The sequence below is a fragment of the Accipiter gentilis genome, chromosome 26 (assembly GCF_929443795.1).
Source record: "Accipiter gentilis chromosome 26, bAccGen1.1, whole genome shotgun sequence".
NCBI lineage: Eukaryota > Metazoa > Chordata > Aves > Accipitriformes > Accipitridae > Astur > Astur gentilis.
This window is the reverse complement of record NC_064905.1, coordinates 14,159,838-14,176,390: the sequence shown is the minus strand read 5'-3', so window position 1 is coordinate 14,176,390 and position 16,553 is coordinate 14,159,838. Positions and strand designations below refer to the sequence as shown.

Here is a 16,553-nt window from a genome sequence, read left to right as displayed (position 1 = left end):
CCCCAGAAACCCAACATCATCATCATCCCTTAGTGGGTACAAGTCTGTGCAGAGTTTCCTTTACTACTGCCACGTTATGCCCCAGACATACTGGGATTAGATTCAAAGCAGAGTCCAGAGTAGCAAGCACATCGCAGGCCAGTTCAGGACACATCTGGGCACTGGTGCAAGTTCTCAGCTCAAATCCAGACTCTCTCCAGTGTCCAAATCTGAGTACAATTATAAACCAATCTGCATTTACATTTCAGCTTCTGCCCAGAAGCAGATTCACATCTTTGTCCTAGGAAAATGCTGATTCCCCAATTTGAATTTGTTCATGTCATCCTCATATAGACAATATTCTCCCTGTCTTCAGCCCAGCATCAGGCCAAAAGTCTATAAAAGGAGCTCCTGTGCACTGAATAGTAAGCGTTTTGATTTTGTTCCAGAAGAAACAGCCTTCCCCTTCTTTTTAAACATCTGCATTTGCTAAACAGTGATGTAAAAAAAGTACAGCAAGTCAAAAACTGGGCCAAACCAAGAAGGTCATATCCTGTGTCCATCTCAGCAGCCATAAAATGTAGGTTTAAAACAGTTTTCTAAAACAATGGCCTCACTTCCAAAAATTTGGAGAAGGATCAGAGAACATGCCCCATCTATGAAACACACTTCTGCAGCAAGCCTGCAGTGCTGTCAGGCCACCGAAGTGCCACTCTTGCCTTGCCACAAGGATGCCACGTGCATCCTAGGCAGTGCGATGCCTAGCAACATTGCAGCTGCAGTTCAGTTCTGCATCCTTGTTTAATGCATTTCATGCACCAGATTTTTGAATAATTACCTGCAAGGAAGAAAAACTTTTCGTCTTTGCTTGATTTCTTTAGACTGGATGAAGAAAGCTGTATCAGAAGCAAACCCAAAGATTTTTCCATCTGCCATGGTTTTTGATATGTGGCAGTCAGGTCTAACCTACCTTGAAAGCCTCTCTGTTTAAATAAGGGATTGGGTTCTTGTGATACCTAGTTAAATTAGGCCAGAGCAACAGGAAACACAACCTTTTATCAGTGTTTGAAAGTGCTTTCCCCATGCGGCATCCAAAGGTTCAGACACCTGAACAAGTACTGATGGCTTAGTGTCAGACAAAACTGTGTGCCACTGTTGTATTTGATATCATTTGATGTCGGGAATACAACAGCTTTTATCTCCCCTTTCAAAGTTCACTGTAGCCCAGGAAAGCTCATTTTGTTTCCTTCTGATGTGTTAATTCTCATCACTAGATCCTGCCAGTGATCAGAAGGCGAGATTGCTGCGTTCAGCTACATTGGGTCTGTAAACTGAAGATAAGCACAGAAGCACCATCCCACAGAAAATAACTCCCTTCATCTCCCCGACTGCAATAGCTTGCTCAGCATGAGGCTGCAAGAAACAAATGTTTAATCAACAGATTGCATTAACTCGCAGGAAATTGCCTTGAGCAACGTGCTCTGGCAGGTATCTGGTCTGTGTAAGACTGTCATCTCGAGAGTAGACAGTAAACCAGTGTGCATCTGCCCAGTTCTACTAAAGCCAAAATTAGACACCAGCCCATGGATTTCCAGTAGCTGAGGCTTGCACAGCCTACTCGTTTCATTCCCAAACAAGCACGCTTATGTTTTCTTCCTGCTCCTTTATTCTTGGAAAGCATTCACTGTGAATAGCTATTTTATCTCTCCTCCAGCATTGACCACAGAACTCCTCAGTGCTCCGACTCCTGCCCAGCCCCACGGCACTGCCGCCCGGCGCCGGTGCCAAGCTGGACCATGACGGGCACCAGCGCCCGGCACGCCATGTTTCAGGGCACAGGATGATGCCACATGGCATATGGTGTGTGCACATCTCTTCCTGCCTGCGGACTCAAGTTCTATCCTCTTCTAGGGTGGATTAAGGAGCTGAGAGGTCTGCCTGAATTTTTAGGGATGCTTACGCAGCTGCTGAACTGAAAGCACGCATCACCTGGCTGAGTGGTGCCATGTGATGCCTTTCAAGCCTCTCTCCACCTATCCTACATTGTAGGCTACCTGTAAATGGTCCAGCCTCTTATTCTGAGCTGAAACAGTCCTTTTTTGAAGACTCTTTCCTGCCTTAACACAGAGGAGCCTTGGGGCTCTTGCAGTACTGCTGAGAAGGGCTATCACAGCACATTGCACGGTGTGCGGTGGGGAGGGCAGTGAGGAAAGAGGAAAAACAACAGGACATCTTGCAACACCCTTGGGGTGCTATCTCATTTCAGGGCCTGTGAAAGTTCATTCCCAGCACAGCTTACTTCCTCAGCTAGCATCAAGCTTTCCACCAAACTGTAAATAAATAGAAAATAAGCCTTCTTTCCATCTCAGAGTGCACCAAAGTTATCAGCCAGTCTTATCCCCCTTCTCCACATGTACCAGTTGTTGGATAAACAAGCGAGATTAATGAGATACACATACCCCAACCTCAGCAGTGGCCTTTATCTGCCATCATTTCGGGACAGGATCACTGCCAGGCTGAATGGCTGATTCCAGGGGAGCTCAGCCCTGCAAAGCATTGACAGACCTGACTCACCATTTCCAGAGGAGCACAGAGCTCGCCTCCTTGCTAGAGAAGGAAAGCCTGGAAAAAACAGCACTATTCGATCCTTTCTTTTCTGTTACATTATATGTCTCAGTGACTCCCTCTCCAGCAGCTCAAGATGAAGCTGCAAAAGTCTGGATGCAAAACAACATAATTTAAAGGCTTCTGAGATCCAGTCAGGCATCTGGCAGATTGCTAGCACACATCATCTTCCTAAAAGGCAGCATGGAGTCCTTCATTAGAGGAGTTATCAGCATGAAGAATTGATGAAGACAGAGTAAAAGATGTTTTTGGATGGGAGCACTCTCCTTTGCTCAACCTCGATCACAGCTGCAGCCACGTGGGGCTGTTTGAGGCCAGGCTAAGCTACACAAGAGCGCTCAAGATGTTCTAGAGAAGCCCTCACACCCTTCCAACAGCAACCGGCTTTCGGCAAGATCAGTCATTCCCCAAGATACAGCTCAGCATCCAGCTCAGGGTGGAATAGCCTGCTCTTGGCAAGATTTGTTCCCCAGAAAGCCTTGGGAGCCGGCTTAAATACAAGCGAGGAAGCCAAACGAAGGAAGAGTGGCTCAGTGCCATAATGTACATATGGCTTGAGACTGTTTCTGCTGATGACCGACATGGAGTGATGTTGGTCCCACTCCAGGCTGTCAATGATATCATTGTCTGAAACAAAACCTCCTCCCCGTGCCGCTGTGCAGCTCCCTGGAAGGGCCCTGCCGTGCAGAGCTGCCATTATAAGGCAGCGTGGCTCTGTTTTGCCACATCGAGACGCCGTGCCAGGGAGGTCGCGTACTTCGCACGTAAGCTGATGGTATCCAACAGGAGAGGCAGGCTGAGGGCGTGGGGCAAACCCCAGCCTTCTCAGCAGGCAGCTGCCTCTGTGGCACTTGGGGACAGTGCAAGAGCATGAGCTCCAGCTCCTCCAGCCGCTGCAGAGGAGCAGAGAGACTGCTGGGGCAGAGGGGCTGCGTGGCACACCCAAACGCTCCCAAAAACAGCGGAAGGAAAGCCGGGGCCTTTCTCGCATGACCACATTCATTTGAGGGAGTGCACGTTTCCCAGCTGCTCTGGAAAACCTCACCCCTATTTTTCCTGATAAACAGGAGCAGTTTTCTCTTGCCTGTGCAACATCACTTGTTAGCACAAGCCTAAGGGCTCAGAGCCCTCCATCCCAGGGGACCGCCGTTAACGTGCTCAGCTCCACCAGCCAGAGATCACCCACGGGCACTGAGAGGGCCCCGGTGACATGCTGGTGCTCTTGCTAATTGGAGCAAGAAGGATTTTTTTATAATTCAGTCCCATTAGCTACTTTGTTTGGGTTCATTTTACAGAGGGGCTAGTCTGCATGGTCAGCTGCCAATTTAAAAACACCATCTAGTAGACAGACATATTTTTTTATTTCCTCCCAAAAAACAAAAGCCAAACAGTCCATGAAGCTCTCATGAGAAACATCAACTCTTAATTTTTCAGTTGTGGGACCAAGAAAAGTGAAGCCTGCAATCTCTTACATGTCTTTCCCTGTCCCTTTCCTCAAATCACAATAAATCAGTCCAGCCAGTCTGCCAGCATCTGGGGGTGGAGGGATTTGATTCTCCCGAGAAAGTTTAGACATCAGATTCCCATCTCCAATTTGTGGTCCCACTCCATTGCCTCTCAACAGGATCCAAGTAGGGTAAAAAGGGGAATTTGACCCCTTACCTCTCAGTCACTTAAATGTTCCCTAAAGTCAGAATTTATTATCAAATCCTGAGGTGACCTCGTCTTGAACACCACCAACACATGACCCATGACAACACAAGCAGGCAGGCCTGCTTTCCCTATCTACCACTAGTGGGAAATCAGATATTTCACCTCTCTGGAATCCTCCAGCCCAAACCTGGCACTTCATAAAAATCAATGGAAACCAAAATTTTTTTCTTGGTGATTTTCATCCAGACAAAGCCTGGAGCTCTTAAGCTCCCTTCCTCAAGAGCCTTTGCTGATGCGTCTGAGAACATGTTCATTGCGTGAACAGCAGCAGTTTGGAAGGAAAAAGTAGCTTCCCAGCTATTAAAGTGGAACTAAACTACCTATTTGTAATGCCTGGGAAAATATCACAGACTAAAAACTCTCCATCCCCTTTTACCATCCACATCATCTGTGACATTCACTTAGTAAATCATATTACATGATCCAAGCAAAATTTGTCACATAGCCCCTTGGCTTACCAATGGGAACCATAGAAGTTGCCTGGAGAGGAAAAGGAAATAAAATAAATGGAAAACTGGCTGATAATGAGTCAGGGAGCAAAAGATTTAAAGGAGTCCATTTCCTTTTTCTCTTCCTCTCTGCCCCACAGAGAAATGACTGAATATCCCAAGGGAATCAGGAGGCTGAAAGGCAGCTATGGCTTTCCAGGTCCCAGCCCTGTATTTCTGATGACTCTAAGAGACAGTAGAGCAGGATAAATTCAATTTCCCTCCTTTACATAACCCTTACCTCCTCCCCATGCAGGAAGCCCATTAGACACTGATGATGTATAGCCCATCAGTGGAATAATCTCATATATCCTTCCTGCTTGGAGGCAGGCAGCAACCTCCCCTCTTCCTCGCTCAGTTGGTAGAAGAGACCCTGGAAATCAGCAAAAGCAGGAAATGGTGAAAAACAAGTGACATACACGTCTCTCATTGCACCACTGACAGCATCGGGCAGGGCTGGAGTGCTCGTCGCCTACCCAGGTGGGGCCAGAAGAGATTGGAAGCGATACTGCGCCCTATCAGAACCAGTTGCCTAAAAATAACTATCTGGATTGCTCCCAAGGTCAGACCAGATGAGCTCTGGACTTTCTTTGCGGTGTCCTCAGCCAGTTGCTGCACGTGTCCCTCCACCGTGGCTCTGCCACCAAGTGTCCCATGCCATCGTGGCTGCTGCAGGTGGGTGGCAGCCAAAATACGCAGCTGAAACATGCAGCCAAAATACGCAGCTGAAACGTGCAGCCAAAGTACGCAGCTGAAACGTGCAGCCAAAGTAGGCAGCCGTGCCCCGCACTGCCCACAGGATTCACCCGCAGGCAGGGACATCCCCTAGAGAAGGTGACTTCTCCTGGAGAAGCCTCCACTGCCCCTTGCAGCTGAGTGGACCTTCCCAAGTCTGCTCTCCCCGTAAAAGACACAAAGAGGAAGAGGAGAAGAGGGAGGAAAGCCTCGTTGATACTTTTCCTGCACTGAGGTGAGAAGACAAATTCCATGCAGGTTTCTGCTGTGCAAATATGAGCTCTCCTCTTCAGTAGAAAGAAAAGGCTCACTCCAGGCAGTGCCACCACACACATTCAGAGCATCTCTGCATCCCCTCCCTGCTTGGCTCAAAGCTGCTTTTCATTAACAAATGCAAATGCCTTTTTAAAAAGTCACTTTTCATCCAAGGTTTGCAACTCAGATTCTTCCATTCCTAAGCCCCAGCCAAATTTAAAGCTGCTTTATAGGCATCTCTCCATATATTTGTTGTTTGTGCAGCTTTGAGCTTTCTAATCCTGCAGCTGCAGGACATGGTTTGGGGTCATTTAAAACAAGACTGAGTCGTTTTGGGGATATATTTTTGTTGTTATTCAGAAATGTTGACTAGTGTTGTGAACTCTGCTTGGAACTACAGTGTGGTTCCGCCTTCTTATCAAACTCCTGAACAGGAAATAATGCAATATTATGTTAACTGCTAATGCAATAATTGTATTCATAGATATACAAAACCCAAACTCAGATGTGAGCTGAGCTTATTACAAAATAGAGTTGTGCACAGTTCTGAAGAAAGATACGCGATAATGTCTGTGTTTCACCTCTGCAGATGAACACAATGTCCTTTTGATATGGAATATGAAATCGCAGGCTTGGTGGGAACATCTCTTCCACATACTGAAAGCAGCACATTTTTCAAAGCTAGCACATCCCTACCAAAGCCATACAGATTATGACTTCCCCCCGCCTCTCAAAGCAATCTCATATTCACATCAGCTTTGTCTCTCCATAAGGAGAGTGGTGAATGTGTAATGAGGCTGCCTAATCCACCAAGAACATCACTTACAACAGCTTCACTAGCTTGGCATACCTCCTTTCTAGCTTTGGAAACCATTGGATAAATCATATCCCAACCAGACCTGAATTATGCCAATCATTTCACTCTTTCTTTGAGTGGTGGGAGTCTGGGATGTGGGTATGAGAGTAAAACAGGAGCCGGGGGGTGCACTCGCACCCCTGTGCTAAGTCCAGGGACAGAGAAGGAGCAGAGCACCAACCTCGGCAGCAAAGCTGGTTTCCAGAGGCTCCTCTAAACTGGATCAATTAAATGACCCAGGAATCTTGGGCTTATTTAGATTTAAAAAGCCCCAAGTACCTTCCTAAAGTTGCAGTTCCATTATACCCACTTTTGTGTGACCTCAAACCAGGAGCAGCCAGATTTCAGACAGCTTGGAAGGGACACTTCCCACCTGGGGGATTTCACCTTCTCTCCCGCTGTCTGGGTGCCCAACAAACCCTTCAGAGAAGGGCCTGATGCTGCAACTACTCAGTACCCCAAACCTCAGCTAGAGCCTCTGGTTCCCCTATAAGATAAGCAATAGCAGTGATGAGCTCCCGGGCGCTGGGGACCAACCCCAGGCTGGGAACCTGAGGAGCCAGGCTGGACTCTGCCTTGCTGCATGCGTTGACAAGGAGAAGCAGTTTGCCTCCTCTCAGAAGTGCTCGATGGATGCTGGTAATTACAGCATCCACAGGGCTCCCAGGGACTTCATGGTTTTTGTTTGCTGCATCATTTGTCTTTTCACTTGAGTGTCTCTAAACTACTTCTGCACCTTCACAAGTCTCTGAAAAGTGGCGGCTCTCCAGAGCCTCTCATCTAATCAAGTTCAGACTTGCATTTTGGGATTGTACCATCACCTTTCTCGAACAAGGACTTGAGGCCTGGCAAGACTCCCATGTGAAGCCCTGCTGTCTATGAACTACTTGCATTTTCCACAGGAAATAAAAAACTCCAAACCACTTGCTGTATTTCATCAGTCCTAGTAAGGCAATTCATGCCACAGTGGAAGTGTGTGCGCACACTTAAGCCTGCGTGTATACACCTCAATGAATGAAAATGCATTTCAGGAAATAAACACAATAGAAACCTTCTATTATTGTAATTCTGTTTACTAACACCAGTAATGAGTTTGTCTGCACTGGAAATAGCACAGCACCGCTCCCGCGAGGCACCTGGAGGTTACGTCATGCTCGGAGCACAAATGGATGAATTCAGCAAGGATCCTTGCTCTTGCCAGCTTCTACTGTGCCAGCAATAAATTCACCTTTGCACAGCGACTGCAGAATATGCAAGACCTGACAGTCCTTGCACCAGGAAGGAGGCCCCCAGCAGCATTAGCAGTCACATTGCTTCCAGGTTCAGTTCAGAAACTGGCACTGCTGACCACTGCCGTCAGCGACTGCTATTTTTCTGCATTAGGCAGACCTGAGTTAGCAGGCCCTTATGGTGCCTGGTCTCTTCTACTACTTGTCTATTTTCCCAACTGAGAGATGCCAAAATACACAGAATTTGTAACAGTTTCTGTTTAGTTCAGCACAGGTCCATGACTGCCTGGGAAACATGCCCAGCTTTTGCAGCACTGAAACTCCCAGTAGCTTATGTGGCTTATTACGGAAAACACCTTGTAGGATGTACTCAGCTTTCAACAGCCATCAGATTTCAGTCTTTACTGCAGACAATGCCAAGAAAAATCTGGTTTTCCTCCAAAACACTCTGAATATCATTTAGGTTTACGCACTGCCATCAGAACTAATAAGATCTTCTGACACTTCACTCTTGCAGGAGGAAAGCTGAGCCCCCAAGCTCTGTGGTTGGGATGTCCATACAGTACATTTAAAATATAACCAGGGTCATTATTCCAAGGTTATTATTCCTACTGATTCTAGTATACAAACATTTGGTTGTGTTTCCATAGATAAATCTTGAGACGCATTTAAAAATAAATAAAACGCCAGCAGTGCAAGTGGAGTGCTTAGCAAAGACAAGCTTCTTGCAGCTAAACTTCCAGCTGCTGTTCCACTACTGGAAATGAATGTTCTCACAGGGCAGAGAGCCTCTGGAGCAGCCTCCAGACCAGAATCCTTCTACCTACCTTAATCTCCTGCAGCTTCAGCTGAATTCAATACACATCATGCCCTATGATATCACACAGCATCGCTGTATCATGCCAGGGAGAAGGCTGCATTTCAGCTAATGCAAAAGCATTTTTTTTCAGTCTACTTTAGCATGAAGGGCACTAATGGAATTGAAACTGTCAGGTCATTTCTCCTAGGAATCGGAGCAGGACCTCTTCATATCACAGCAAATGAAATCCTCATTAGACTCACACTGACTCCAAAGCATCAAGCCATTTGGTAAATAGTGCAATTCATATCAGCAATATTTTCTAGTTAATGTAGTAGGAATTATGATGCAAAAATAAGTTTACACACTGAGGGCCAGGTCACCATCTGCTTTTTGCTGACAAAGCTCCATTACAGTCGGCGCTGCTCGGCTGATTAACTTCAGTGGGGGCTCAGACCTGGAATAACCTTGAAATTCAGAAAAGGACTTCCTCATCCTGTCTTTATCAAACCCCTGTTGAAGTCAGTGGAGTTTTTCCTGTTGACCTTACTGTAATCCTTATTCATTATTTTAGTAAGACCACAATGCCAGGCACAAGCACACTTACCTGTTTTTCTCCAGTTCCAAGATGAGCTCCTGGCCTTCTGCCTTTACCTTAACTTCGGCTCTGAGTGGATGCTGTGTGCAAAAAAGACGATGCCTGTTACTTGTACACCATCATAACGACGAACACATCCAGAAACACAAATTGTTCCCCTGGAAATTGCAGCTGGCCTTAAACCACTCTTCGCCTTCCTCCTACCTTCAGACCTGGAGTGCTGGGGAAGGGAAGGGACAGGCCATGGGGGCTCCCAGCTCCAGGCACGCTGCTGCATCCCAGCGGCACAGCCATGCAGAGCTGGGAAGCAGTACGGGCACGCTGGTGGGATGCTGTGTCCGAGCTAGTGACCCTGGTCTCTCAGGAGGAGTACCAGGCGCAGACGAGGCAACGAGTCGTGGTGCTGGAGGGGCAGCTGGGTGGGAGGGGTGCTCTGCACCCCCTTCTCCTCTATGCTGTGCTCGGGACCACATCACAGGACATCCCAGCTTGTCCCAGAGGTTTACAAGTGAAATACGTGAGCTAGTTAACCAAAGCTCCTTTGCTGTCACAGCAGAAAAAGACATTTTTAGGAGTCTATTTCAGTACAGGAGGAATCATGCCTCTTCCAGAGAATTTCACATAGTTCCTTTACTCACAGAAAATGCCAATAAAAGGCATGCAACAGGGTCCCTTGGACATCTTTAGTCTCTAGCCATTGTTCAGACAGTATTTCACAGCTGCTCTTGTATTAGTCCCAGGCTGCCAAGGGACTGGAAACTTTCTAGTGTGTTCAAGTACGTGGGCACAGCCCTGGTTCGCAATCTGCCTGCAGCTCGCAGTGAGGACACAGGATAGCCAGCTCCCCAGGGACTACTGGTGTTAACGGAGAGGACCTTAATTTCTTAGTGCAATGGCAAATGCATACACTAAAACCAGCATTAAAAAAAAAAAAAAAAATTAAAAAAAAAAATCAAGAGACTGAAAGTATAGAATATGCTTTCTAGAGGTCCAACTAGAAGGGCCTCTGGAGGTCTCCAGTTTTACCTCCCTCAAAGCAGGACCACTAGCTAAGGTCAGCTGGGGATTTGTGGGTCTGAGTGCTTTCTTGTGAAGGAAATGGAAGAATAAATTTCCCAGAAGAGAAATAACTAATTTGGTAAGAATAGACTTCTCTATTCAGCTGAAAAAAAAAAAATAAATCATAAAAACTGGTGAGATGATTAACCCATAGTATTTCCCAATTCAGCATTGGAAGAGATTTTGAAAACAGATCAACTTGAAAGCAAAATAAAGCAAGGCTAACAGAATCGGATGTTCTGATGAAAGATCTGTCAGCCCAGAGATACGTTCACTTGCCACTTCATCGATTCCAAGCTCAGTTACAAACTTCTTTCATCAGCTCCCTGGTCGTATTCTGGATTTTGTTCATCTTTGTTTCAGTTTCCAGGACACTGCACCAGCCCCATGCAGATGATGCAAAACCAGTTAATAGATTTAGTATATACAACAGCAGCTAATTCCAAAGGGATGAGTTTAGTTTCCTGAATCACAGGTGCTCAGTACATCTCAGGGTAGGTCTGTTGTTTTGCTAACAAGTAAGCAATAGGGATTGCCTTGCCCATAACTGGGAGGGGTCTGAGGGTCTCCATCATCATAAAAGCCTCTTCACAAGGGTTGTGCAAACATCATTATTACTAATAATGCTTTCCCTGCTCCTTCAATAATCCCACTACTTCAGAGTCCATCAATTGCTGTGTAACTGAAATGTCCCAGCTGTACGTAAGCTTTGCTAACGCTGGTTTTAGAGCCAACAGGAACTCGCCTGAAAAAAACCAAGTACGACCCCTGAGACCCAGCAAATTTGTGTAAGGGGAAATGCTGTCCAGATGTATTTATATCACTATCAATAATAGAGAGAACCAAAACTTCCAGGCAGCACTGCAAGGACATTTTAAAGAGAATTAATATAATGAGAGAGTCGTCGTAGCTTTTTTAAAAAAAATATGACACAAGAAAAAAATTTAGAAAGTCTCATCATATGGAGAAGACATAAACCCCAAAAGAACACACTTGTGTGGAGATGCCATGAGTGTAATGCCACAGCTTCCCTTTTTTATGGTTTGCAACGTAAATAACACCATCTGGATTTTCCCCTTCATTTCATTATGCAACCGATAACTTCTCGATTGTGGCAATGCAAACACTGGGAAGCTGACCTGCAGCTTATGGTCGGTGTTCAAGTCTGGCACCCCAGCAGCTCTCAGAACGGCTGTGGACGACTGACGCCCCACTTCATCCGTCCACATGGGAGAAGTGGGGGCGAGATCTATACCAACACATACGGTGTCTAAGACACAGTTAGACACACCTGAGCTGCCGGTTGGTTTTTCTTAGTGAAGCACCCTCAGCGCTGGGATTCATCTCCTCCTAAAGCAGATGCCTCGGGAGGGCTGTGCCCTAAATGCCACTGATCGTATTGCCTCGCTCCCCTTTCACAGCCACACGGATCAGGTAGACTTGATCTAGGTTTTAAGGCACGACAGAGCGCAAACGATTACGAGCCTTTGCAGAGATTGAATGCGAGTCGCCCGGAGCAGCCTCCCGCTCAGTGCCCGAGATGTGCCAGCCGGCTCGCCCAGCTTTTTGGGGATTTGGAGGAGCTGCAGCAGCTCCCCGTGCTGCAGGTGGGCTTTCTGGCTCATCCCTGCCGTTTCTGGCTCGTCCCTGCCGTTTCTGGCTCGTCCCTGCCGTTTCTGGCTCATCCCTGCCGTTTCTGGCTCGTCCCTGCGGCTTGTCGCACAGCTCAGTTTAAAACAAAAAAAAACCAAAAAAAACCCAAACAAAACGGGCATCGCAAGGTTCCGTGCTAACCGCGACGTCGTTCCTGCCCCTGGAAACGATGGGGAGGTTTGAAAACCGAAAGAAAAGCGCTGGGCGCGACCTACCTTCTGGCTGCGGGGGCTCCCCGGGGCTGCCCGGCGCGGCGCCCCCGCCTCGGGCCGCAGCTCCGCGCCGGCCGCTCCCGCTGGAGAGAGACGAGAGGAGCCGCTCAGCACCCCGACCCCCTCCGCACCCCCCGCGGGGAAACAACACGAAGCCGGGGCGGGAGAGGAGAGCTCTGCGCTGGTTGTAGGGGAAGCAGGAGGATTCCCCCCCAAACCACCCACCCACCCATCCATCCTCCCTCCCGGGGGATTCATGCATTTGTGCAGGGCGAGGGGTCGCCGCCGCAGTCCCGTCCCCCCCCCAACCCTTTTCCCTCCCCGGGTCCGACACCCCGCACTCACGGCCCGGCGGCCGCAGCAGCAGCGAGAGGGCGATGCCGCAGAGCAGCCCCCGGCCCCGCATGGCTCCGGGCAGGAGACGCCGCTCCGCCGCCTCCCCGCCGTATAAAAACCTCCCGGCGCCGCCTTCTCCTCCCACCAGCCGCCCGGAATCCGGCCCTGCAGCCCCCTGCCTGGGGGGGTGGGGGTGTCTCCTCCTTCTCTTCTTCTTCCTCCACCTCCCCACGCCGGGCAGCTCCTCGGAGATGCGCCCCGGGTGTTAGAGCGGCTCTGCTCCGCTGTGCGGGGCTGGGTTGTCGTTCCCCCCCCCCCCCCCCCCGGCACCCCGGGGCAGGGGGAGAAGCCTGAGCACCTCCCTGGGGCTCCCTCTGCAAAACCTCCCTCGGCTCCCAGCTCTTTTGCCGGCACCGAGATCCATTGCTCCTCAAAAGGTAGCAAAAAGGGGGGGACGCGGTGGGGGCAAGTAGCCAAGGGGCTCCCGTAGGAGCATGTGCTATGGCTTTAGTTTATTTATTTATTTGTTATATTTATGTGTAATCCTGTCAAACCCTCTATAGCTGAACGCGTGGTTCCAGAGGCGTCCTAAATCCCTCTGCCCCTGGGAAATGGCATTGCCCCTGGTCAGCTGAAGGGATATAAGCCAGATTTTTATGTGCCTCTATAAAAGGGCAGAAGCAAAATCATGTTCACTGCCTCTCTCTCTCCCCTTAAGGCAGATGGAGGGTCCGGGCCTGGGGAAGGGCTTGGGAGCATCCACGGCTCATGTTCCCTGTGCTGCCCGTCAGGGATATCCACTCACTCCCCTGAGGCTCCCAAAGGCACATCCCTGTCTTCTCCTGCATCCTCCAGGCTGAGCCATGGGTTGCGGTCCGTGCATCACCTCTTTGGTGGTTCTCTGCCCTCCGGGGAGATGAGCACCCAGAGGACCACCGGACACAGTGCCTCGCTGCTGAGTTAGCCAGCGTGGCTCAGGGTTGCACCAGGAGAGGAGAGCACAAGTGAGCGGGGCCATGCTGAGGTTACCAGCTGCAAACACCTGAGCTCTGGGGTGCTGTAGATGCTCCTTGCATATGCTGAGCCCGTGAAAAACGACCGCCTTCCCTTATGTCAGTGTATTTCTGCTGTGACTCCCGGCCAGCTCAACTGCAGCCGTGCCAGCAGGACTCCAAGAGTGGACTGACATGCATTTTTGTGGGCTTGGCTCAGAGTGGCAGGAAAAGGCATTGCCTCTCAGTCATACTCTTCAGACACCCATTGATCCACATTATCCATACGACCCTTTCCATTCATCTCTATACCTAAAGTGCCTGTGTAGGTGAACCACCAAGGAAACCGACTTAAGAAATGGGGAGAATTTGCACTTGGTTACTTTTCAGAGCGTATTGGTAAATCAGGCCGATAGGAAATTAATACTCTATTTAGAATAAAGGTTTGCTAGGTAATAGTAATGATTTTGTCTCTTGTCCAGAGGTTTATTTATGCTATTGAGACCACTGAGTTCTCTTTTACTGAAGGTCTTTGCTGACTCCTGCCCCTGTGACCAAAGGAAATGAGACTGTTTCCATTTGCAGATGCCATTTTGGTTTGTGACTTTCATATATGTCCCCTCTCTCCCGCACCACTTCACACGCTGAACCTTTGTGATCTTGTGAAGGTCAGTTTATTCCTGATACCACTCTGGCAGAAGAAAGCTAGGACATCTTGGGGACACCTAGAGGGAATCATCACGGTAAGCAGGCTATAAGTGACATTTTAGCTGACCCACAGCCAGGTCACAAATTTTCATCACACAACTAAATCATGTTTTTCCCCGAGCAAAAATCCAGGGACCAGATTTCAGCTGTTTTCTAATCATGTGGAGTATCTTGAAGGGAAACCTTGAATTTTTTGTGAACTCTCCCATTTATTTATAGCTGCCTGTAATATAGAAGAAAACAACAGCACTATTGTTGGTGATTTTATTATAAATAAGTGAAAATGCAAGCCAAATTTAGCTGTTCTGCTTTCATCCCTGCATAAAATTTCTGTCTACCCAAAGGAAAAAAAAATACTTTGATGAGGTATATGTATATTTGCACTGAAAGACTGTCACAAATCTTCCCAGGCACTGCTCCATATATTTCTCTAAAAAAAGATCAGTTAAAAAAACCCAAAAACACCAACACCACCACCCCCCACCCCCCCCCAAAAAAAAACCCCAAACAACACCACAAAAAAAAACCAAAACAAAACAAAACAGAACAACAACAAAAAATGGAATAAAGGGAGCAAGGGAGCCTTATTTTAAGGTTGTTAAAACCTTGTGATTGATTGTTGTCAGCATTCAAGTATCATAAAAATAAAATACAAGCGATATTTGCATTTGTTATATAGTGATATTTTTATCTTCGATCTTGGTAATATGAGAATTGATATCTTAATTTATAATCACCAGAAACTCCCTCTGTAAAAATATAACCAGACTGTGCAGTTGTTATATATAGTTTAATCTCTCTCTATATATGATATATCACTTACATTACTGAGACATTGTTGCATGGAAAGATTCAGGATATTCTAGCCTTATTAACAGCGCTCAGATGCTGTAACACTACCTGCCTCTGGCACAGGGTGAGTCAGATCCTGCCTGTACCCGTCTCTTCAAAAAGCTCTTGCTGAAGTCAATGGGACATTTGACTGATTCACAGAGCAGGGACAGGCTTTCGGTTATCTAGGAATTATACAGACTCATTTCCTCCAGGATCCCAACTGCCTGATTAAAAGTATCAGCTGGGAATCTGGAAGTCTGTGCTCTGTTCCCGTATCTCCTACATCCCCTGTGATCAAGGGATGGACAGACCTATTAGCAGCAGCCTCCATGCAGCACCCAGAGCAAGGGGCAGTGCATGTCCTTGTTCGGTAGGCTTGAAAATTAGGTGTTTCAGTTTCCTCAGGGCAAAGCTGATGAGAATGCTTTTGCAGTGGGGTTTCTGCACTTACTTGAGTTTGTAAGATGATTTAACACTGTTGTTGTTAGCTGGAAAGCAAAAGATGATGATTTTCCCATTACGTTCATAGTAAATTAGGAGTTAGCCACCTAGAAGGAAATAGAAAGATAGACCTAGAGAGGAGAATGCCTGTTCAAGAAACAGACTTACGCAGAGAATGACTTGGATATGTATCAGACTAAAAGCTCAGTAATAGTTCATTGGAACTTTCTCTGCAGAAACAGGAAAGTTTGTTGAATGAACTGCTCTGAAAAGACTCCTGCTGACACCGGAGACAATGTTACCAAGAATCAAAGTCTTAGCAGGAAAAGGTAGAAGACTTTTTGTCCTGCCTCACCTCTGCATTACAGACATTTGCACTGATGAAAGAAATGTTATGTCTTTGGCTGACTTGAGTGGAATGCGAAATCTTCCATTTTTCAGAACGTTTTTCTCCTTCAGATCACTTGAAATGATCAAAGGAAGGCTGTGAATCCATGAAGGGAGCTGGTGATTTAACAGTGAACTTCTTTATTCTGAGTCTTAACAGTTGAGAACAGCTTCAGCTGACCCAGAATATTCTGTTTAGCTTTGGGTTTCCACCACCCATGTAGGACAGCGGGAATACTTGGAAGAGCCCTAGAGCAGCTGTTCTGCCAAAGAGGGAGAAGTGCTGTAAGACGATCAGGTACTAGACAAGGGCTTGTCCCGATGTGCTGTAAGTGAAATAATACCAAAGCACTCTCTATGCTTTTTTTTAAAGGGTGGGTCACTGCTGCTACTTTTGCTTCATTCCTATAGGCAAGTGAACTTAATAGCAGAAGATTGTATATGCAGACACATTGCATCTTTTTAAATGTATTTGTACATGTAAAGCACTGTACTCCTCTTCATGCTGCCTGCAGACTTCTCCAACACAATAGTGACTATACTGAAGTAGTTTATTCTTGTAAGGGGAGGGAAATGGGTATAACAGCACAAGGGTTTTTAATAACATCCAATCCATAAAACTGTCCAGTAAATTTGGAGAGAAAGTTTTCTCTG

The 16,553-nt window shown here is 47.3% G+C and overlaps 1 protein-coding gene across 3 annotated transcripts in view; it reads right to left on the bottom strand.

Moving 5' to 3' along the window:
- ADAM19 (ADAM metallopeptidase domain 19) overlaps window positions 1-12,666 on the bottom strand; it is a 36,151-nt gene extending 23,485 nt beyond the window's left edge. Inside the window, exons 1-3 of one of the 3 annotated variants that reach the window (XM_049829500.1) lie at window positions 12,547-12,666; window positions 12,205-12,284; window positions 9,287-9,357 (exon numbers count right to left, since the gene is read on the bottom strand). In XM_049829500.1, the coding sequence (XP_049685457.1) occupies window positions 9,287-9,357; window positions 12,205-12,284; window positions 12,547-12,607 (212 nt within the window). In that variant the 5' untranslated portion in view covers window positions 12,608-12,666. Of the gene's footprint in view, window positions 1-5,046; window positions 5,146-9,286; window positions 9,358-9,481; window positions 10,224-12,204; window positions 12,285-12,546 lie in introns of those variants that run through there. The other 2 variants (XM_049829501.1, XM_049829502.1) reach the window with 2 other exon arrangements.
- Window positions 12,667-16,553: the final 3,887 nt, after the last annotated feature.